Consider the following 25,127-nt stretch of genomic DNA (forward strand, 5'->3'; position numbering starts at 1 on the left):
TTCTTGAGGTGAAAAATTAACTATATTTTTTTTTTCAATTTCTTTATATAATGAATACATAATTTCTTTTCTTTTTTTTAACTTTTAACTATTTTATTTCTTTATAAATTTATATAAAATTATATTGTTTCATATGAATTTCCAAAGATTTTATTTGTGGTTGAGAGTAAGCGTGCAGTATGAGGTTGAGAGTGAGATTATTGATGTTTTACTATAATTTTAATTAAACAAACCAAACACCCATATTTTACTTACAGTTGAGAGTGAGAAATATTTTTATCACTTCTCCTTAGTGAGATTATTCATGTTTCTTTTATTTAAATAATTTTTTTTATTATTTTAAAAATGATATGTCTACTCTAAAATAAACACAAACTGGATTATAAAATAAACCTCCCTAGTCAAAAATATAAAAAAAATTAGTTAAATACAAAAAAAATTAAATGTAAAAAAACTCACTTAAATAAATATTTATTTTTTATTTTTTTAAATATATTTTTTCTACTCCCTAATATGATGAAAATGTATAATTTAAATTGGTAAAAAAACACATAATAAAAAATGAAAATTTTGAAAATCACAAAATTGTATAATTAAAATATTTGATGTATAATAAAAAATTAAAATTTTGAAAATAATAAATTGTATAATTAAAATATTTAATTTATAGTTTATTTATAATTATATAAAAGAAATATAATAAAAAAATGAGAATTCTGGAAATAATAAAACTATATCGTTAAAATATTTAAATTTTAATAATGTTTACTATTATTTTTTTTAATTAAAACACTTTTATAGCGTTTTGATGACGATAAAATTGATGTATAATTGCTGCCTTAATCGACATAAATTTTTCCCGGAATAAATCCATCTTAAGTTATCATAATCTGAATAAAACATTTTAAAATTAGAAAATTTAATGAAAAATTAACCATATAAAATAATTTTATCGTACTCAACAGTGAATGTGTTTGGTCAACAAGCCTAGTCATGAAAAATTAACAATATAAAATAATTTTATCCTACTCAAGAGACCATATGTGTGATCAACTATCCTTGTCATGAAAAATTAACAATATGAAATAATTTTATCCTACTCAAGAATATTTGTTATTTGTGTCAAAAAGTAGTGGGAGAATGAGGAGCCATCATTTTATAACCTGCACAAATTTGTCTTTGATAGTTGTGTCTTTCATACATTACGATGTCATGAAAAATTAACAATATGAAATAGTTTTATCCTACTCAAGAAACTATTATTTGTTATTTGTGTCAAAAAGTAGTTGGAGAATGAGGAGCCATCATTGTATAACCTGCACAAATTTGTCTTTGATAGTTGTGTCTTTCATACATTCCAATATTCCATTCAGCCTGGATGACACTTAGTTCTGTGACTATATGGGTGTTCCCTACATAGAAGAGGATACCTGTTCTCTGCCACCATGCTTGGGAGCTTAAAATAGAAGAAATTGGAGCCTTCGTATATAAATTGATTCGGCATTGTTTATACCAGAGTCATATCTCAGATGGAGTTTGGAAGGATTATTTGAAGCCCTGAGAGAGACTGATCGTTATGTATGAGGAGATGGACCACCCGGTCCTGAAAGAGACTATCGCTATGTATGAGGATATGGACCACCGGGTCCTGCCCCAATTAGACTCTTTTCGGTTGAAGTCGGTGATTCATACCGGTTAGTCTCGCCTAATGTCAACCAGACACCATGCCCTACCGCTCAGGAAGGAGTCAAACATTAGTGCGTCATTCGTGATTCATGCATCGGCTCCTCGTCCTTTTCAATATCGGTGAGATGTAATTGTCTTTCGAGTGCGTCATTCGTGATTCATGCATCGGCTCCTCGTCCTTTTCAATATCGGTGAGATGTAATTGTCTTTCGAGTTATTAATCTTTGTGTGCTCAGCGTTTCTTTCGAGGAAATTCTTTAGTGGCAGATAAGGGCATTAATTTGTGTGGTGTAAGTTCTATCCTACAATGATATTTTATTGGAAATACATCTGTCCATTTATATTTTATTGTTGGAATGTATACTTATAAAATTGATATAATAGTAAATTAATTATTATACGAGAAAGAATTATCATTTTTTTTTTTTTTTTGTAACATTTATATATTAATTAAGAGAATGGAAAAGATTTTATAAAATAATAAAACGATATAGATAATGCTTTTAAAAACTCTTAAAATAAAGATAAAGAAAGTAATTTCCAACTTATTTTTATGATAAGTAAATTAAAATTATAATATGGAAAAAAAGAATTTAATTAAGAGAAAAACTGAATTTAATTAAAAGCACTTTGAAAAGATTTGTAATAATATTTTTTCCCTTCCTGGTAAGAATTTTGATACTTTCTATCACTTAACTCTATTTCAAAAAATGTATTAATTGATAATGGATTTTTTCGTTTGCTTTTGACATTCTTTTTTATATAAATTGTTTAGTTATGAAAATCAAAATAATCACTCTTCATATTACTAACTTTTTTTTAATGTTGTTAATTGATATCAAAATTTTAAATATGTTTAACCAAAATAAAAATAAAAAATGTTCTATATTATATTCAATATATTTTATTGATTTGATAATGTTAATTCATATTACAACAATTTCGCTATTCTAAATTGATATTTAACTTAAAATTTAACTTACAACTTGTGAGTAGATCTTGATAACACATTATCAAGAATAAGGTTTACAATTCATAATTGTGGTTTCAAACTTTGACATTTTCTAGGGACTTATAGTTTAATAAAAACAACTAATATGGTGTTTGTTGTGGTAGGTGACATGATTTTTAAAACTCTAGAAACCTAGAATTTTGTAAAAATATAATTTCTAAGATTTTCTAGATGTTAGATATAATAAAAATTTAAATAGTTCAATACCAAGAAAATTTAAATCGCTGAATACTAAGAAGATTGAATGCATTAATTGATCTTACGTAACATGTTGGTGATGTGGAAATTGAAGTACATAACTTATGAGGTGGGGGTCAAATGGTTGTCCATGTGGTAAAGGTGACATGGAATCCAAGAATCTAGGAATCTATAGTATTCTCTAATTGGGAATTTTATTTTGTACTTTTTGTTTTAGATTTTGATACTAACTATTGATTGAACATGGGCAATGAATTTGGAATATTGGAGTTTTTAAACAAATCTAGAAAGGTTGTAAATCCATATATCCAAAGATATGGAACTTTTGTAAAAGGATTTTTATGAATTTTTGTGGATTGAGATTTAACATGGGCATGCTACCATGTTTGACTTTGGACATGTGGTTAGAATAATGTCATGTGTCAGTCATGTGTTAGTTGGTATGTTGTTATGCAATGGTGACACATGTGTAGAGGAATGACATGTGTTAATAGTATGGATGGTGACAAGGCTCTAAAAGGGTAAATATTTCAAGGGTTATGGATTTATGTTCATTAAAAGAAATTGTGGAATTTATAGCATTTGGAAACTAATGATGAGTACAAAATGATGGTGATCTCGTAAAAAAGGATTAAGGCAGGTGAAGGAAATGGAATTTTGATAAGCCAACTTCTTAAAAGTAATCAAAGAGGTTGGCCCCATTGTAAGGTTATAGATGAGACTATATATGTTACAAGATGAGCCTAACATATAAGTCCAACAAACTTGTATAATAATGTACTTAAAAGAAACATCTTCTAGACTTGGTCTATCACAACTATACTGAAATAATTAATTTCAATTCTTTCAATTTTGATATATTTGAATAGTTCATGAGCACTTGGAATAAATTTAATGCATTTTCCCTTGTGTGGAAAATTTTATTCAAATTTTCCTAATCTTTATTATCTATAACTTATAATAATAATATAATTTAACAAAATAATGAATATATACATCCAAAATGCGAAATAATCTATTTTAAATTTTATTTAAATTCTAAATTTATTATTTCATACATTTTTTCAAACATGTTAAAAGTATCATTAACTAATAATTATTGTCATTAATTTTTTTTTAATTATAAATTTTTCGTGAGTCCTTTCTTAAGCCTGGTTATGAAAAGGAATTTCAATTTCTTAATATGAGCCGAGAAAAGAAGGAAAATATAGGTAAGATTTTATTTTTTTTAATTTAAATAAATCATAACAAAATTATTAACCTATATGGTAAAGATATTGTAATTTAAAAATAGTTGTTTAAGATATTGTAATTTAAAAATAGTTGTTTTTACAATAATTTTAATATTGATCACTGACATATGATATTCATGTGTATTTTTTTTGTCTAGAGTTATTTTTATTTTTATTTATTTACTATGTAATGTGAGCTTTGTGATGATTGATATGTTTAATTTTTGGTTTGAGTATTTGTGATCTAGTAGCATTTAAGTCGTCAAAATCGTTTGGGAATCCCATCTGGCCTAAGCCACACCAACCTTTAGTATGGATAAGTCTTTACCCACATAGTTTAGAACCAAGAACCTTTACACCATGAAATTCCTTAATAAAACAACCTATTACCATCTGTAATATGTGCCATAAAATTTTATATCAATATTCTTATATGAAAATAAAGTATATCTTTTACACTATACCCCTACATGATGATGATAATAATGTAAAACTAAATATATACTAAAAACAAATAAATTCTAGATAATGATGATAATAATGATGTAAAACAAAATATACACTTAAAAACAAATAAATTCTAAAATACATATAGTCAATATTAAATATAGTCGATTTTTATTTTTTTTTACGAAAACGGGTATGGGATATTTATATTCCTGTTGGACTGAAAGCCAGTAAACTGATTACATTGAGGTCACCTGTATTCTGATGCGGGTCACTTTTGTGAGTGAGCCTGCATCTTATTCTTACAAAGTTCTTCTTTGATCTAGGGTGTATGATTTTTATTGTTTTCCCCCACTTGGAGATACAGACGAATTTCTTTAAAATAAGGCAATAAAACATTGGAGCCTACAGGTTAGGGAATGGGATCCCATGAATCTTCTTTATCTTCCTGCTTGATTCCTGCTGAGAGGAGAGTGGCCTTATTGGCCTCTTTGTCCGCCTCTTTATTGAGGGCTCTTAGCACATGAAAATAGTCTAAACTCTGGAAGCATTTTCCTATTCCCTTGATTCTGGTTATCAGCCTAGAAAGTTTAAGATCCTTCACTTTAGTGCTGGTTTTCAATGCATCTATAATAACTTGGGAGTCTCCGATTACATTGGCTGTCTCAATACCTGTTTCTTGGAGGATCTTGAGGCCTTGGTATAAAGCTAGAGCCTCAGCTTGCACGCTGGTTGTGTGACCCAGCCCCCATGCGAAGGAGTGAGATATTTCCCCTTTTGGGTTTACTATGACTCCTCCTGCACCAGCTTTGCCCGGGTTTCCCTTTGCTGCCCCGTCAAAGAAGAGGGTATGTCTTGACATCGCTTTGAGCCATTCTTTAAATTCATCTTCTGATTTCCTTATGTGCCAGTTTTTGTGAGGAGGGGCAGCTCTGTTCGCTGGATGGAATTGTAAGCCAATGTTTGAGCCCCAGGAGATATCTTGAAGACTGAGATTTGCATCATCTTTTATGTCAGCAAGGCATTCCTTAATTTGGCTTATAACTTTGCTCTCTATAACCTTGTTGTTCTGGTTTGTGCCCCTGAATAATCTTCTATTTCTTTCTAGCCAAATTTGCCAGCAAATTATCTTTGGTAGAATGCCCCAGGCTGTTTTAATTACCTGGTTTCTTGGCGGCTGACCTGGATATCTGTCTGTCCATTTTGAGAACATCTCCACAATGGTGTTTGGCATTAAGAAGGTGCAGCTCAGGTTCTGCATGAAGGAGCTCCAGATTTGCTTGGCGAAATTACATTCCAGCATTATATGCACTGCTGTCTCAGAATTTGCCTTGCATAGATGGCAAATAGTGGGGCCGTAGATCCCTTTTCTTTGCAGTATGTCCTGCGTGAGAATGCGTTCATGGCAGAGCTGCCATGCAAATGTATCAGTCTTCGGCCAAGAGGGAGTGCGCCATACTCCATGCCACGGTGCTGGGTCGGGCGGCACATGAGGTTTCTCAAGCAGTTTTCTGTATCCGCTGGCGACTGTATACCCTTTGTCGTTCGTCCCCCATCCCTTTTTATCCTGCCTGCTCATCTGCGTGGGGGCCAAACCATGAAGGTGATCTGTCAGCGCATTCCAATCTGTTCGTAGGTGATCTGGCACCGTCTCACTTTTCCAGCCCGCCCAGTTCTCATCTTGCCACCGTGAGATGTCCCAGAGTGTGCGCAGCCCTTTGTATTCCATCCACCTGCGCAGTTCCCTGGAGACCAGCCTAAATTCCAGAGGCTCCTGATTCATAATCCGATCTGTCCATATGTTTATCCTTCTGCCGTTTCCGGGGACCCAATAAGAGTGCTCTCTGATTAGGGGGCCTGCTTTAGCTAGAATTTTGTGGAATGCTGAGTTCTGTTTGATGAGAGTAGAGTTCTGGGCTTGAGATTCACTTTCTAGACATCTTAGACGAGATCCCCTGAAGTACTTCTTCCATAAGGCGATCTGTGCCCAGCCTGGTTTGGGCGCAATGATCCTCCAAATGATCTTTGCAGCCATGGCCACGTTCTGGTGATTAATGCTTTTGAAATTCAGTCCACCTTCCCACAGAGGCTTGGCTATTGTTTCCCAGCTGATGAGGGGGATTTTCCTTTCATTTTGCTTTCCGCCCTTCCAGAAAAATCTGCGCATGAGCTCCTCCATCTTGTTCAAAATGGTTAGAGGGGCAATGAGACCTGCAAAATGGAATATGGGAAGACTGGAGAGCACAGATTTCACCAGAACAGTCTTGCCAGCTGCGTTGAGCCAGCGGAAGCCCCAGGATTGAATTTTAGTTTTGAACTTTTCAAGCTGTGGTTGCCAGTCTTTGACAGTGAGCCTTTTGTGGCTGACCGGAAGACCCAGATATTTAAAAGAGGTCCAGGTGGATGAGGCAGCAAAGTCAAGACACCTAGATATTGCAGAGAGAACCCTTGGCGGGGTATTCCAGCTATAAATGTGACATTTATTCTTATTGAGGGCACTACCAGAGGCCTTGATGGAGACATCCAGGGCAGCTTTGAACTTGGAGGCGGTGGAGTAGGTGGCGCTGCCTAATAGCAGGGTATCATCAGCAAATAAGGCATGATTTAAACTTTTGACTCCTCTAGCTATACACAGGCCATTGATTTCTTGATCATGCATTTTTTTATCTAACAGGAAACTGAGGACCGAGGCTTGGATGACAAAGAGCAGGGGGGAGAGAGGGCATCCCTGCCTGAGGCCCCTCGAGGCTTTGAAAAATTCTGTGGCTCTTCCGTTTACTAGGGGGGCAATCCAAGGCTCTGAAATGGCAGCCTGGACCCACTTTATAAATTTTTCCCCAAAACCAAATTTATACATGACATTCCATAGAAATCTATGATTGACTCGATCAAAGGCATTTGCTAGGTCGAGTTTGATCACCATACCTTGTTCCTTTCGGTGGAGACTTGAATGTATTGCCTCTTGAACGAGTGTGTAGTTGTCCACGATTTGCCTTCCCTGAATGAAGCCTCCTTGGTTTTCCGGGATAATTTTTGGCAGGATGGGCTTCAGCCTGTTTGCAATGACCTTGGTGATTATTTTGTACCCAATGTTGCAAAGCGAGATCGGACGAAATCTGCTGAAATTATTGGCTCCTTTTTCCTTTGGTATGAGTGCTAGGAAAGCAGAATTTGTGCTGCCTCCTATTTTCTGAGAATTTTGAGACTTTTGAACCATTTTAAGAAGGTCCTTTTCCACAATTGGCCAGCAGACTTGGAGAAATCTGGCTGAGAAGCCATCTGGCCCCGGGGCCTTGTCCGGCTCCATGTCAAAGAGGGCTTTTTTAACTTCCTCTTTTGTGATTTTGGCCTCTAGTACCGTGTTCATACGAGGAGAGATTGCTTGCGGGATAATGCCTAGCAGCTCTTGGTGCTGGAGCGGCTCCTGATCTTCAGTAAAAAGCTTTTGGAAGTGTAAATAGGCTGCCTTTTTGATGTCTGGAAATTCCTTGTGCGTATCATTATCTTCCTTGATCTCAGAAATAGTGTTGAAGCATTTCCTAGCTTGGGCTTGCTTATGGAAAAAACTCGTATTCCTATCTCCTGCTTTTAACCAGAGGTTCCGCGATTTTAGTCTCCAATATTCTTCTTCGGCCAGGCAGGCTTTGTGGTAGCGCTGCTGAAGATTAATTTCCTGGTCCATCATCTCCTTTGTAATTATGGCGCTCTCCATGCAAGATTGATGAGAGGCAAGGGAGGATTTGATGACTTTCCTTTCTGTTGCTGGATTTGAAAGGGTTTTTGCCCAGCGCTTCAAGACTCCTTTTACCCTTCTGAGTTTTTCCTCCCAAATGAAGGAAGGTGAGCCTTTAACTGGTTGGCTCCAACATTCTTGGATTGTTTGCATGAAAAGAGGCTCCATTATCCAGAGGGGGTTGAATCGGAAGGGGATGGGTCCCAGATCTGAGTGGGCAAACAGCTCTAGCTTTACCGGCCTATGATCCGAGATGCTGCAAGGAAGAATATGCATTCTAGGTTCTAGACCAAGCAGCAAAAAGGAGCTTTGGATGAAAAATCTATCAAGTCTGGCAGCTATATGACCAGGACCTACTCTTTTGTTAGACCAAGAGTACTTACCTGATGAGGGTTTGATGTCTAGCAAGTCCCAATCTTGCAGAAGATCCTCCGCCCATTCTCTTGCCGGGTCTCGAACAATGCTTCCTCCCCTTTTCTCAGATGAGTGGAGAGTGAGATTTAGGTCTCCAGCAATGATTACATTTTCCATACTTATCAGATCTGCTTGGTGTTTTATAGTTTCCCAGCATTCCTTTTTCTCCCTTATGTTGACTGGAGAATATACATTGAAGAGAGTAATGGTTTCCTTTGTGTCGAGATTCTGCATTTTTTGCATCAACCAGTGGGTGTTGCTTGCTTCATAGCTGAGTGCATATATGTTGGGGTTCCATAGAATTTTGATCCCTCCTGAAGCACCCCTGGCTGAGATTGCTCTTGCTTCGCTTCTGGGCCATAAATTTTTGCTAATTTGCAGGAAGAGTTTGTCTTCCAGTTTGGTCTCCTGGATGAGAAGTATGTCTGGGGCTTCTGTTCTTGCTAGATTTCTTATGGCTTCTTCCTTGACTTTGCTCCCCAGACCTCTACAGTTCCAGGAGATGACCTTCATTATTTATGTTTCTGGTGGGCTCCCTTGGAGCCTTGGGGCTGATTTTTCATCATTTTGGGCTTTGAAGCGAGGAGCTTTTCCAGCGTTGGTTGGCTGCCCTGTAGCTTGTCTTTGTAGGTCTGCTGCTCTCTTTTCTCTTTATCTGTTTTGCGCCCTCTTGCTGATCTTCTTACCGAGGTTTGGGAATCTCCTATTTCGCCTTCTTCTTCTGACTCCTCTATTTCTTGATCTTCTTCTTCATCTTCTGGGTCCGTGTCTTTGGGGTTCTCAACTTCTTTTGGAGAAGTTGGAGGTGAGCTTTTCCTTGAGGATTCTGGCTTTTGGGTCTCTGTCTCTGGAGTGTCTTCTGTCGGTTGACTTAGGAGGATAAATTTGTTTTCTTGCGTCTTTTTTGTAGGGGGTTTCTGGGCATTAGATTTGCCTGTTTGCCCACCCTGCTTCTGTCCCTTTTGATTGGCTCTAGTTCGTCTTACTTGATTCCATCCTTCTTCGTTTCCTTTCTCTGGCTCTGGGTTGGTCGGGCAGTTTCTAGCAAAATGCCCATACACATGGCATTTCCTGCATTTGAAAGGCAGTTGTTCATAATCCAAGATCTGCACGTGGGACCAACTGCCTACTTTGATTTTGACTGCTTCTGGTAAACCTTCCTCTAGATCTACCTCCACGCAAATCCTGGCACAATCATATTGATCCTTGTTGCTTGCCCGATCAATGAATTTCCCGAGGGAGTTGCCGATGTGTTTCAAGGAGTCCCAATTCCAACAGTGAACCGGCAGATTTGGGAGACGAACCCATACTGGAACAGCCTTGGGGACATCTACTGCTGGGTCGAAATCCGGAGTCCATTTATTCAGGTAGAGACCCTGAGGACCCATGAAATACGGTCCATTTCTAAAGATCAGGTCTTTGTCTTCTCTGGAGGTGAATTCGAAAAGGAAAAAACCTCGCCCTAGAAAGTAAGAGGTAACGCTTTGGCTGATCAGAGGTGCCCAGTTCCTGTTTACCCATTGCTCTGTAGTTTTCGGGGATGGCCACAGTCCTGTGAATTGGCCAATGAGACCCCGCTCCGCCAGAGATAGAGCGACCTGCATGGGGGTCTCCGGGGGTAGAGAGATCTCTGGAATCTCATCTATTTTCTTGACGAATCTGGAGGCTTCATTTCTTTTCTTCGGTGGCAAGCCTACCAAGAGCTGGTTAAAAGCCTCAGCGGCAGGTCCGGGGGGAGGATCATGTCCCAGTGGCTCCATCAAACTTAAAGCCGGCCGCCTCAAGGGCAGCGCAGCAGAGAACGCCCTCTAGCCAGAGGGACGGCTAACATTCAAGATCCGATCAGATCTGAATCGGTCTGGTAGGATCCGATCCGATCTGGGGCCGAGGAGCCAACAGAGAATCAAGGAGGAAAAAGGCCCGCAGGGGGCAGGCCCAGGAGCCGGGCTCGAAGCGGAAGACAGGGCACGCTCTCCTCAGTGAAGAGAAGGACCAGTCAGAAAAGCGCCGATCCGATTAGGGAACAGAGCGGAGAAGAGGATTGCAGGGGGAAGGGCTCGCAGGAGGCAGGTCCAGGAGCCAAGGCTCGAAGCAGGAGCCTGTTCTCGCTCTCAGTCTTAGTTGAAATATAGTCGAATTATTGAAACACATGTATTTCACTATAAAAATTAATCTGCTTGACTTTCAAAAAATTCCTATTATGAATATGATTGTCATTTATTGATTCACTTTTAAAGTAGAATCTTATAAACTTTGATATGATATGGCATGTTTGTATGCCCTCTAAATGCATAGAAAAGGTTGTACTTACCGTTGCCCCGTAGAGGCTGGTCCAATGGATTATATATCATATGGCTGGCTGATCTTGAACCATAGATATTGTCACGAGTTACAATGTTATGATTAAGAAACTTTGATACACGTTTTGAGTGTCTTTAAGTGATTAGAAAATAAATTCATTATTGAATTTCTATTTTATTTTTATAAATTAGAAATTGGAAGTCATTAAATAAATGCGTTTCCAAAAATTTATTATGGTAATATTCTTTATTTTATTTTTCAAAATTATTGTTCAATAATAGTTTAAGTTATATATTTTAATTTTAAAATTTACATATTATAAAATAACAAATTTATAAAAAAGAAACCGATATAGTTAAGCCATGTATTACTAGTTGGAGGATCTGCATTTCCCCATTACAATTGAGAATATATAAATAACAATTCTCCTTGAGTGTGTTTTAAAATTCAATTTGTGTGTACAATTTTGGCTTTCAATTATAGCTGCAAAGTGTGGAAAAATATGTTTTTTTGTTTCAGTGATATAAAATAAAAATTAATATTAAATTTTTAAATTTAAATTTATAACAATTGTATATTATTTTTATATAAGAAATTTTAACATAATTAAATAAATAAATTTCAAAATATATATACAAATTATTGTTGAGAAATTTATTATAAAAATAATTTACTTATATTTGAAAATTAATCCATTAATAAAACCACAAATTTATAGAAAAGTTCACCATTATTATAATGTTATATTATTATATAAAAATAAACTTAATGAAACAACAAAATCAAGTTAAACTATAATTTTCTTCACAAAGTATAACTCTCTGATGAAGCCATTTAGATTACATGACTCTTAACTCATGTCATAGAGAGAAATGACAACTGATATATGTAAACAAATTAAAAAATATATATTATAGTGGAGTGTGTATTTCATTGTGACCATTTGCACTCTATACATTAAAAATAAATTTTATAAATTTTATTTATGTATATTAATGTGTTGAAAGCTATTGTTTAGTGCGGTATGGTGAATATTTTGTGATGTAATTTCCTCTCTAATATTTCCATTGGATCAAATTAGATAAAAATTAAAACCAATAAAAATAAAATATATAATTATAGCTAAGAATTAGTAATTCTATTCAAGAGCATAAACATATTAGCTTACTAGTATTGAATGTACATGGGAGGAATAACAACTATTCATCATAACCATCTAAGTTAAATTCTATTGATGATAATTAAATTGACTTATATATGATTAAATTTATTATAATAAATTTTTAATACGATCTGTCTGTGGTAATAATTTACGATCTCTCTGCGATAATAATTTACGATATCTACGGTCATAATTTACAATCTCCCTGTGGTAATAATTCACGATATCTTTGTGGTAATAGAAATACAATCTGGGGCATGTGCGTCTCCGATCCGACTTGTTGATATCAGGTGTACACATTCCTTATATTTTTATAATACATATCTGCTCACATATTTTCAAGTATGAATAATTCACCACAATTACCAAAGATTACCAAAGGTAGACCTAGCACAGTTACTTTACAAAGCCTCTATGAGTATATAGAGTCTTTTGAGAAATGTAGAGAAGAAAGACAAGTAAAGCTACAAACAGAGTTAGCAGCCATTTTGGAAAATAAATTCACATCTATTGAAGACAAGATTAAAAAACAAATAGAAAATAGAATAGAACTATTGGAGAATAAGATGGGGGCAATGAAGACTAGGTTGTAGGTTATAGAAAAACAAAACCAAGATATGAACCAAACATCCAGCCAAGTAGACACTGATACTTTAGAGAGTCTTAAAATGAAGGACATGATTAAAGAGCTAGAAGAAAAATTTAATAGCCGCCTCACCCTAAATACTGTGGCAGGTAAATTAGATATCAAACCAATTAAAGATGAAATGAAAAGATTGATAGAATTAGACCATGAGCGTAACAAAATGGCCTTGAACCTTATAATCTTCGGTTTGAAAGAGGAGGTAGATGAGGATACTTTAGCCATAGCCCACACAGAATTACATAACATATTACAAATTGAAACTACGTGTCTCACAGAAGCAACAAGGTTGGGGAAACTAACTAAGAATAAAGGAAGGTTGATCTAAATAAAGGTGAGCTCTATTGACCATAAGTATGACATAATTAGTAAAACCTCAAGTCTAAAAGGAACGAGAATATTTATAAATGAAGATTTCATTCCAGAAGATCAAGCAGAATTGACAAGGGAGGTTGAAAAGGTAAAGGAAGCTAGGAAGGAAGGAAAATGGGCAATAATCAGAAATAGAAAAGTCGTTATTCGAGATAGAAACCAAAAACATAATAATAAATAGTAATTCAGCATGCTCCATATTCTTTCTTGGAACTGTCAGGGCTTTCCATGGAACAAATTCCGCAAGCTAAGTTGGATCTCGAATGATGTTGATATTATTTTTCTTGTTGAAACTTGGGAGCATGAGGAATCTAAGGTCCCTAACATAGATGAATTTACATTATGGTCTACTTGGAATAAGCGATCTTCCCATAGAGGCATTGGGCATATATCCTGTTACATCAAGAGAACATCTCTCCCCATGATAGGATTTATAAAAATGACCCTTACAACCAATATAGTTCGATATAAATTACTGAAATTTATGATAAAAGAGACCTACATAGCAATATGTTATTCCCCCCAATCAATTGTAACTTCTATAAGAAAAAGTATCTAGATAAACATAGTCCTTACAATGGTTTAGAGAATGATATTTCTAGCCTAAGGAATGAAGGCAATATCCTTTTAATGGGTGAATTTAATGCTCAAATTTAAAGCAACCAAGCTATTCTTTTAACAAATCATTCCAACTCTAATCCTCTCCCGATAGACTAAGATGTTCCTCTAGATGGCTGATACAAAAGGAGCTCTGAAGACCTCGGGGAGAATTTGTTTGGGTCGGAGCTAGTCAAGCTCTGTAGTGCTCAGGATCTCATAATTTGCAATGGTCTGAAGAAGTGGCCCAATTCTAGCTAGTGGACCTGCATCCATGGGCTTGGTAGCAGCATGGCAGACTATTTTATCTCTTATCTCCCTCTATACAACGAAATAACAAATTTTGGCATCTTAAACAACCACGATCCTGACTCTGATCATAGGCCTTTACTTATAACTCTCAATTATAGAGATCCCACAGAAGATAATCCTTTAGCCAAAAGAATTTAATATCTAATAGAAATAAAAAAACATCTCTTTCTAAATGAATTAAAAACTAATTTTCTTCCTTTATCTAGTATAGACAACATAGAATATCTCTATCATAATTTTACTACAACCCTCTCATATTCTATTAACAAGTTCTCAATTGAAGTTTCAAGTAATAAAAGAAATAGAAAAGCAAACCCATTGTATGACAAAGATTGTAAAAGTGTAAGGAGAGAAATTAAGGAAGTTCTTTATGAATCTCTCAAAATTGGAAAGATAAAAATATACAAAGCCCTAACTAAAATGAAAAAAAGGCACTATATTCCTAAAAGAAAAGAGAATCTCTTCCATCTCTCTAAGGTAGCTCCTAAGAGATTTTGGAGGCAAATTCTAACTAGGAAAACTAAAGATGACAATAAAATTTCTTTACACAACTAGAACTCCTATCTTAAAAAGCTTTATGAATCTCCAAATTCCATGGATAACTTTGAAACCCTGCTCCCAACAGAATAAGTTTTCTCATTAGAGACATTGGTTTTGGGGTTAATCGCTTGGCTAATGGGAAATCTAAAGACATTGAAGGTTACGAGGTAGAAATCTTAAAAATTGGAGGTCCTTTCCTCATCCCCCACATTCACAAGCTTTTCAATCAAGCAGTCAAGCAAGGGCTCCCTAAACCGTGGACACAAAGCCTCAGTATCCCTATTTTTAAAAGTGGGGATACAAATAACCCCTCTAATTATCGGAAAATTATGATGAGCCCTTTCCTAGCCAAGTTATATGGTATTATTTTGGAAAGGAAGTTGAGAATATGGCTTGAAAGTGAAGGTAAGTGGGCTAAAGGCCAAGCAGGTTTTAGAAAGCAACACTCAACAACAGACCACCTTGTTACGCTTAGGATCATTGTGGAGGAATGCCACATTGATAAATCCAATCCCTTTTGTTGCTTTGTGAACTTTAGAATGGCTTTCAATACAGTTCCTAGAAACAACCTTTGGAAGATATTAGAAGAGCTAAAGGTTCCTTTTGAGTTGAGAGCTTCCGCTATAAGGTTATACGAGAATGTAATTGCTAAGTTAAAGAGAAATGAGGGGTGGTCAAAAGATTTAGAGTTAAACAAGGTTGCCCCCTCAAGCCTACCCTATTTGGCATTTACATCGACAAGCTACAAGGTTGTTTAGAGAAATCACGATTTGCTGGCACGATCTTCGCTAGGATAGTCATCATCCTTCTTCTCTACGCTAACGATATTTTTCTTCTCAGAAGGTGCCCATTTGATCTTGATAAACAACTTATACTTCTTAAGGATTTTTGCTCTACCATGGGTGTGATTGTTAACACTGACAAAATAAAAGTTATGATTATCAAATCCAAGAAGGACACTTACACTAATTTTATGTATGAGAATAGTAACTTGGAGGAAGTGTCTTCCTACAAGTACCTTGGAATTGATATTCATCACAAGCTCAATTGGAATTATAACATTGAGAAAAGGATTAATGGGGGATGGAAAGCTTATTTTGGTCTTGAAATTAATTGTAAAACGATAAACCTCGTAATGTGGGATAGAAAGAAGTTCCCCTTTGAAACTTTAGTCACTCCGGTTATCTTATATGGATGTGAGTTTTTGGGTATTAGCATCTCCAAAGAATCCTGGAGAAAGATTGAGCAAATCTAGAAGCATTTTATAACATATAACCTAAAAATTAAAAGCAACACACCCTATCCTATTCTCCTTATAGAAGTGTGTCTTTCCCCTATTGAGAGCCTAGCTATGACTAGGTTTCTATTGTACAAGCACAAACTTAATAACATAGGAGACCATCTTCCAAAGCTAGCTTTAAATTCTAGCCAAAACCACCTAAGGCTCAAACGAGGTTGGTATAAAGACACCAGGGCCTGGTTAAACCATTGGTAGATTGATGATAATGTTGCATTGGAAAACATTAATAACATTAAAAATATTGTTACTTCTAAGTTCAAAGAAAAAATGTGGTGTGAGAATATTTAGGAGCTAAAAGAAAATTAAGATATTATAAGGAGGTCATCAACCCGACCCTAGAAGATCAAAAGTATCTCTTAATTTTAACTAGCTCAAAGAATAAAATTAATATAGCCAAGATTAGAATGAACTCTCATGATCTCCATAGTGAAACGGGTCATTGGGCAGTTCCTAAAACACCATGGATGGAAAGGTTCTACCATCTCTGTGAGAATATGAACATCGAGGATGAAAATCACTTCCTCTTAGAGTGCCCTGCGTACAGCCACATTAGATCTCAATTTCAAAATCTTTGTTGTAATACTGACCTTCCTATCCATTTACGATGTCAAAATTACAGTGAGCTCGGGAGGCTTCTCTCCAAGCTTTTTGAGCATAGGAATAAAATCTTAAATCAAACTAAATAATTCATTTTTTATGTTCGATAGACCAAATTTTGGTGTCAGTGGACGTTAACCATCATCATCATCAATTATTATCAATCTATATTTTAAAATAAAAATGAGTCTCATATATATTCATGGGTCTTATCTAGGAAGCACTCATCCATACTCATGATTATATTTGTGTCCATGGGTTTTGAACTAGCAACTTTTTAACCGTAAACAACCTTAACAAAACAACTTCTCACCCTCTACTCTATATTAGGAAAGCTAGAAAAACTAATATTATTAGGTAGGTAATAAATCTCATTTTTTATATAGTAGTTGATATTTTTCATTATGTTGGGGGAAAAACTAAAATTTAGTATGTATGAAAGTGTAATTGTAATATATAATTTTAACTTTTTCAATTAGTAATAATAATATTATTATTAAAATTATATCAATTTTTTATGATTAATAAAACATATAGATAAATTATTCATAAATTACAATAATAATAGATAATTGATAAATATGTTTATCCTTTTATCTATTAAAAATTTGATATAAATTTTTAGTACACGGGGCCTATAACATAGAGTGACAAAGTGTTTTGTTGAGGAACTATGTGGTGTAAATATCACGAATTTAAAATTTAGTGGGCAAAAATCCAACAATGCTAAGGGTTAGTGCACTAAATCTGTGTGTGATGCTAAGTTAATTTCTATGACTTAGATGTTGCAGGGTCATGGCTACTCAAGGCAAAAGTTAAGTGTGCAAGTCATATGAAGACTCACATTACTTATCAAACAAAAAAAACACAAATTCTTAAATATAAAAATAAAAATTTCATATGAATTAAATATTACTTAATTTAAAAAAAGTCAATAAATTTAATTTAATTTTAATTAATATTTAGTCATTATCAAAATCATAAATAAAAAAAATCATTTTAATATATTCTTTTATTGATTATGTATTATTTTTTATGTGTTATTGTTGATATTTTTTTCACATAATGTGAAATTATCATTTTTATTATGATGATGATTAACATTCATTGAAACCTATAAATACTATCAAATTTTAAGAAGATAAAATAATATGCACAATTTTCTAACATTTTATTTATGTGATAAAAATAAAATGAGACAAGCTTTCCCAACTCACCATAGTTTTATTGTCTTAAAAAGGCAAAAAAAAAAATGGGTCTTGTGACAATTATTATGAAGCTTAGATACAATGCGGGCATAATATAGATAATATAAGACAATGATTTCTATCTTCAACCCTATCACTGCTGGAAATGTATGTATGTAATATCCCCATTAAATAAATCTTGGTAATTACTTTTTTTATATATGTTTACACAATTACCTCCCTTTTTAATCACAAATATTTTATAACTGAATTACAACTTCTTAGTTGATTCATTCACCACCATGGGACATTGCATACTTTTATTTTTATTTATGTATTTAGAAGGTAACGGTATTAATGTCTGCACATTTAATTTTACTATTGGACTTACCTTGATATGAGTGAAGGCTACTCCCTAGCACGATTGAGGTTATAACTATAACCATTATCTATGGAAATATGTATCGAAGATTTTATAATGTTTGGGTACTATGATCCCCCGTCCTCCGCAACAAATTATTCTACCCTTTAGTATTTATTCTGAAATGTTACCGTAACATAACTTTACAAACCACTCAAAACATAAAATTATTTTTTAACCATTGTAAAAGAGATCAATATATTATAATTTCCTTACACAATTTTGCATGTATCAACTATACCACTCGCGATTGCAATTATTTAACTTTAGTTATGTTTGTAATTATTTTAAATTTAGTTATGTTGTTATAAGTGCTCGGTCCATCCTTACAACTTAATTTTTTCGTGTAAAGAATTGTCCTCACTTGGCGGTAAGGATTGATACCTATGTGACTATGGTTAAATTCCAAACCCTCAGCAAGGGTTTACCCCTTAGCAAGAATTCTCTGGAATTTTTCACACATACAATTATCAAACTTCTTGGAAATGGTACGATGCCTGATCTAGGGTCCCAATGCATTGTGACAATATCAACGGTTCATAAGGGGAAGGGTGATGGGAGAAACTACCCTCCACCGCTCTCGATGCTACTCTTAGCATCATTGTGCAATTGTCAGCATGGAGGGTTATCTTTGTAACATGCATTAGGTTTTGGGGTTAAATGGCTCTTCTTTGACCTTGGAGGCTACCATTTTGTCGCTACATCAAGATGAGTTGTTCCTATACTTGAATTTGTTCCTACCCATTAGTTTTAATAGTGATTACCACCTAGATTTTTAACATAATTGTAGGTACACTGCAAGTACATCAACCCCATAGGTTTTCTGGATATTCTTACAGTCAAGTTACCTCATATTATTTTGTTAATTCGAGGTATGAATGTTGCCTCTTCGAGAGAAAATGATTTACCTTCTTTTCTATTAGGATCCTTGGGATAGTATGGAAGGTGGTTATAACACCCTAATGCCTTTGCAAAATGCACGAATTACACGGTGATAAGAGGATCGATACAGGTCAGATTTTTATTATTTATCATAATTTACTTTAGCAGTTGTCACCTTTTGTTACATACTCAAAACAAACTAACTAATTTCACTAACGTGATGAGTGATTGTTTGCATGTAATTTTCTAACTAGTACCTCTGCAAGTATTTAACCCTCTCAGATTTCTCCCATGCTTATACAAGATTATAGTTTCCTCCAAGTGCTACTTTCAAATTCAGTATTGTAATGTATACTATTTTAAAGTTTCTATAAAATGTATTTCATGCTTACTAATACTTGTGGGTTTTCAGGATACCATGCTATTGTTATGTATGAGGAACTATGACGCTTCAAGTCGTGTTGATAGTATTGACTTGCGTCTCTATAGGGTTTCTACTCATTCAATTATGCAAAACCATATTATTCTCACAGTATAAGTTACTTGGCTGGTTTAATTTTATCTAAGAGAGCCCTTGGCTCTCCACTTTCAGTTTTTACTATAAGATTTATGTGGATATGCTAGTTCTTCTAAATTTTATCTGAATAAAATATTCACCGTTATTATGGAATGGATCTTAAGGAAAGTATATGTTTATACTATCTTCTCTGTATCTTTCCCTATGTATACTCATTAGTTTTTTTTTTCTATGCAATGAGTTGTCCAATGTTTCCTTTTGGATTTCATCATTGCTGGTCAAACAGTTTTCCAATTAGTTACACCGCCAAGCTATTTGTTTCATGGTTAAACTAATGCATAAATAACTGCCTCCTCAAAATATGAATGATTGGTTCTTTGTATATATTGGTTGTTCTACATGCATGATATTTATATAGTTAATGGCTTGTGGGTATAGATTTACAGACATTGTTTGATTATATTTTCTTTTCGAGTTATAGATGACAAGACTTAATTCTTGACTAGATTGTAACTTTACTACATTTAACTTTTGGTATTCCATCATGGCTTATAAATGATTGTTGTGTTAGAAATAAGCGTACAAAAGTGTAAACCCACTTCCATTGTAACCAACATTCAATACAATTTTCCTTTCTCTGCATTTTCCTTTTGTTTGATTGTTCTCCTAATTCAAGGGGCTTTTAAGGGACTAATTTCTGAGTTTGGTTTTCTACTGGCTTGACCTAGGATCCAACCTGAAAACACTCTAGTATACCATGTAAAGTTTGCACTATTCGTACAAAAGAAAAATGGAAAATTTAGTTAGTCATAGCCTCAAGTTTTTCTTTTCATATGTTTTCTTCTTCTTGATCTGATATTTGAGGAAGAAGGAACGTCATGTGGCTATTTCTTTCACCAAATGGGGTGGGAACTAACCCAACTCCCATGAAAGTTACTCTAACCTTTCCTTCCACGGGGTTATTAAATTCAATATTAACTTTTCAGATTCTTTTCTTTCAATCTTTATAGAATCCTACTATTGACCCTGTATGTGAACATACTAATACTTCACTAATATTGATTACAAATATGATAGATAAAGAAATAATGGATTAGTTTTTCTATATTTACCCATTTTCTGGCTTATTCTGATGGTCCACAAAGCCACTATGAACACAATTCTCCTCCAAACAAGTGAGACTAGTCTTATCACTGTGTCTCCCCCCGAGCCCACTTCACACCCAAAGTAGTTCGAGAACAGTGATCATTTTAAACTGATATTTCAATGCCAATTTGATCCCATCTAGACTTGGTCAAAATTTCATTTTCTGAGAATTCAAGGCTCAGATAGACTCCACTGGATGACCAACTCTTGAATCTTCTAGTAACAATTCTGTTTCAGATTTAGACTCCACTAGATGACCAACTCTTGAATCTTCTACTAACAATACTCTTTTAGATTTCCAAGCCTCGCTCGTCCTTCCTGTCTCATATTTATCATATTGTATTGGATTTTTTTTTGGAATTTTTTGTTTCCAAGGAGAATCCTGGGAAGGTAACCACCTCACCCATAACTTTCCAACTACATGGGATGTGAGCTTTCTCTAGCATTGCTTCCCAGTATGATTTCCTTCATGGTCCACACATAATAATTATGCAAATAGAAAAAAAAATCAAATGTATGCTTTATATATTTTTATATGTCTACTTATTGTTTAGCCTTCTCTTCCCACAAAGTATAACAATATATATATATGTAATTGTAGTAAATCAATATTTACAAGGCTACTAGGGGACATTACATCTTCCAAACGTCAAGCGAAACACCATCCTGGTGTTTCTTAGTCCTCACAATAGGTTGGGATAAGTTTATTTTATGAACTTTTCATTGTCCCAAGTAGCCTCTTCTAGGATAAAGTTCCTTATAACATACCTCGTGAGCCTACCCTCGAAATTAGCTAATAAGCTCACATTCCCGTGACTTTTTTTTGTTATTTATCGTTTAGATTGTACCATGGTCAAGGGTATCTTTAGCCACCCGTATATCCATATTAAAATTATATAACAAACTCCATATTAATTATTAAGTTCGACCACAGAGGGGGAGGATGAGGACTTTTAAAATTTATCTATAAGCTTATATGTCATGTCAATATTAAGGATCTCTTAGATGTAGGAAAGGTTCACATAACTTGATTCTCAGACCATATACTAACAACTATCGACAACATAAATGTTTGTCGAGTTATCACCCAACACTAGTTACCATTCAAGATAAATTCACTCGATATGTATTTTCGAGTTAGATTCGTTGGATATCTTAGAGAGCCATACATGCAAAATTAAAATGATATACCATTAATTCTTTTCATGCATGAACATCTACAAAACAATAAGACATGTTATCATTCCTTATCAATGTAAAGATAATCTAATAAATTTGATATACATATGAGATTACACTATTGTCACATACATCATTTAATCCATTATTTCTATAAGGGAGGAATTAAGCAATCCATATAACTGAGTTGTATGATTTAACATCCTATTGAGTAAGGATTAAACATGAAACACATACTATGCAGGCAAATATTGTCATAATAGAGGAAAACACCATTAAATCTATTAATACCCTAGCACATGTAGTTCATTCAAATATTCTTAAAACTAAGGAAACTCCTCATAAGAAAATTGTAATAGTAACAGAGAGAGAGATTAAGAATCAACATACAAACATTCCATGCATATGACACTAACTAAACCTCAATTAGAGGAAGGAGCACCACCACCGAACCATGAATCACATCTCTCATTACCCCCGAGCTAAAGTTCTTGCCAAGGATCAACTATCCTCAATTCATTGATGCAGTGGGTATTTAATACCCTCTTTCATGATTTAGTTACCATTACCAGTGTCCCGCTATTATGAATATTTCCATTTTCCTAGGTATTTTTTGGAAAAGCTCGTCTTTATCTCCCGTGAGGATTTTCCTCATAAAAGTTTTCCTTTATCTCCCGCAAAGCTTTTATGTCTAATGTATCTTTATCTTCCATCCATCTGATGGATCTCCAATCCATCAAAGCTTATCTAGAATCACATCTAGAAACTTTATCATGAAGATTCATCTCTATTCCATTCCTCCTGGGATTGTCAAGAATATCCTCTCTCTTGGTGCTCCTCCCTCCAAGTGATTTATTTTATTAATTTATTTAATAAAAAAAAATATTTTCATATTACATATCACGTAGGTTTCCTTAGCTTACGTTTATAATAGTTTAACCCACGAGGAGGGTGTCACACCTAGATTTCCTCAGCTTAGGTTTACAATAATTTAGCACACAAGGGAGGATATCACACCTAGCTTTAACTCAGCTTAGGTTTACAATAATTTAGCAGACAAGGGAGGGTATCACACCTAGCTTTAACTCATCTTAGGTTTACAATAATTTAGCACACGATGGAGGGGTGTTACATACTCACCCCCTTAAATTTTACACCATTGTCAGTGTACCATTGCATCATGTCCTTGTTCACAGGTAGCTAGCTTCTGAATCAACAGCTCTCATGGCTCTGCCATGTAATTCAATTTTTCCAACGTACATCGCTCACAAGGAGTGATCATCTTCCATAGCTACATTGGCCCCAAGAGTTCTCCTCCTTTCATAACTACCTGTAACATTGTTTCAAACCATTTGTGAGAATTTATAGATGCAGAATTTTAACTATGATATATATCATAATCTGTTACTTAATATTATTAAAGTAGCTATTTCTTATCATTTATTTTATTTGAAGAATGCATGTTCTTTGCTTGCATTCTTTTCCAGCCTTTGTGTCCTTGTCGAACACTTGCTTCTTGTAGTATGTTAGCATACTTTCCACATTAATATGATTGGAAGGTCATAACATATTAGTTCACATAACAATATATATCCATCATATATATTCATCGTGATTGTATACATATGCCAAGCTGAAATGAACCATGGTTAGTTATACCAATATTACTTTCCTTTTTCTACGTAATCTCCAGGTCAGTTTCCTTGCCAGACATTTATCTAATGTCTTCATACATATCTGCAGAAATACGTATTACACACACTGATATATAACATATGTAATCATATGGGTACCATATGTATTGTTGTATGTAGTACCATCTGTGCTACTATCGATCATACCATTCCCATGGTATTACCTACATGATATAACTTTGTCCACATATTTTCCTACCATGTTAGTATCATACGGAACATTCTTTCATCTTTTTCTAGCAATTAAAACAACTCTTCTCAGTTGACAAGGAATTTGTATGTGCATGGTTCATTTCTGTAATCAGAGAAAGTTTTGTGAGGTGCATATCATTTCCAGATTTCATTTTCTTACAATATTAGTAGCATAGTATTGTATTCATGCATATTTTCATCATACCTTCTGTTTAATGACCTAAAGCAGACTATTATCTCACAGATAGATCATAATCCATCCCGTATGGTTTACCATTTCCCTTTGTATGCCTCAACAACCTGTTGACCATGCATACTTTAGTGTAGTTATACTTGAAAGTTGTTACTACATTCAATCCTACACCCCTTTTAGTTGTAAGAGTTTATGATATTAGGGTACTTACATGTTAGCTCCTCTTTGTCATTAAATAACCCTTGATGAAAAGATGAGTTATCTATTTTATGAATTCCTGTTTGAATTACGCAACATTTCTTATGTTTTCTAGACACATTATCAATGCAACTCAATAAGAGGACATCTCAAAATTTCTTGTTATAGTTTATGCATTCAATTGATATGATATCAATCTATTTAAATATATTGTTGAATACCATTTAATTGACCCAGCGGTCTATACCATTTGTGCTACTTCATCAATTTCTATGGTTTTCACTCAAGGATACTTATAGGCTTGTGAAGCACTCGAAAGGTATATTTTTGATGAAAAATTTAGTAACTTTTCCGTAACAATTGTAACCCTTTCTACATAATGAGCTTAAAGAAATAAAGAATTTCAATAGAATGTGTGAGAATTAGCATGGAAAACTTAATCGCCGATAATTGTTCTTTTTCCATGCAGGAAAGGGTGGAAAAGAGGGATTGCCATTCGAAAGAAAAAGACAAAGAAGCAACAACTGCTGTCCCTTTAGGAGGGAACCGGATGTGAACAAGATCCAACAGATCGAAGCAAGACGGCCCTGGAAAGGAAGAAGGATTATCGACTCGGCGGAGCAGGGGAAGAAAAGTAAAGGATTAACGGCTTGGCGAATCCCTCAGGATCTTTGATCCTGAGGGATCACTGTTTTGCTTATTTTTGTTACCTAGATACCTCCGCCGTTACTCTTATAAAAAGGGACAACAACGTTAAGAAAGAGGACTTTTTTGTTCATATATGTAACTGTGAATTCCAGATTCAACTTTGATCATCGACTCTCACTAAGACTTGTTTTGCTGTACATTTGTTGATGTTTTAATACAAAAGACTTGGTGTTTATTTCATCTCTGCATCTGGAGTAATCTAAGGCAGTGTGCCGTTGGAAGCTAAGGGCCCGGCTCCGAAGGACACTTGCTTTTGTATCATTA

At 34.6% G+C, this 25,127-nt stretch overlaps 1 protein-coding gene across 1 annotated transcript; it reads right to left on the bottom strand.

Annotated features, from left to right (window-relative positions):
• Positions 1-4,987: 4,987 nt before the first annotated feature.
• Positions 4,988-10,482, bottom strand: LOC149177231 (uncharacterized). The gene is made up of 2 exons (XM_089421699.1): positions 9,409-10,482; positions 4,988-8,950 (listed from the first exon to the last, which is right to left on the bottom strand). The coding sequence occupies exons 1-2, from the start codon at positions 10,480-10,482 to the stop codon at positions 4,988-4,990; spliced, it is 5,037 nt and encodes a 1,678-aa protein (XP_089277825.1).
• Positions 10,483-25,127: the final 14,645 nt, after the last annotated feature.

The sequence above is a fragment of the Pinus tabuliformis genome, chromosome 4_1 (genome assembly GCF_031772625.1).
Source record: "Pinus tabuliformis cultivar Carrire ecotype Pingquan chromosome 4_1, CPIR1, whole genome shotgun sequence".
Taxonomy (NCBI): Eukaryota; Viridiplantae; Streptophyta; class Pinopsida; order Pinales; family Pinaceae; genus Pinus; species Pinus tabuliformis.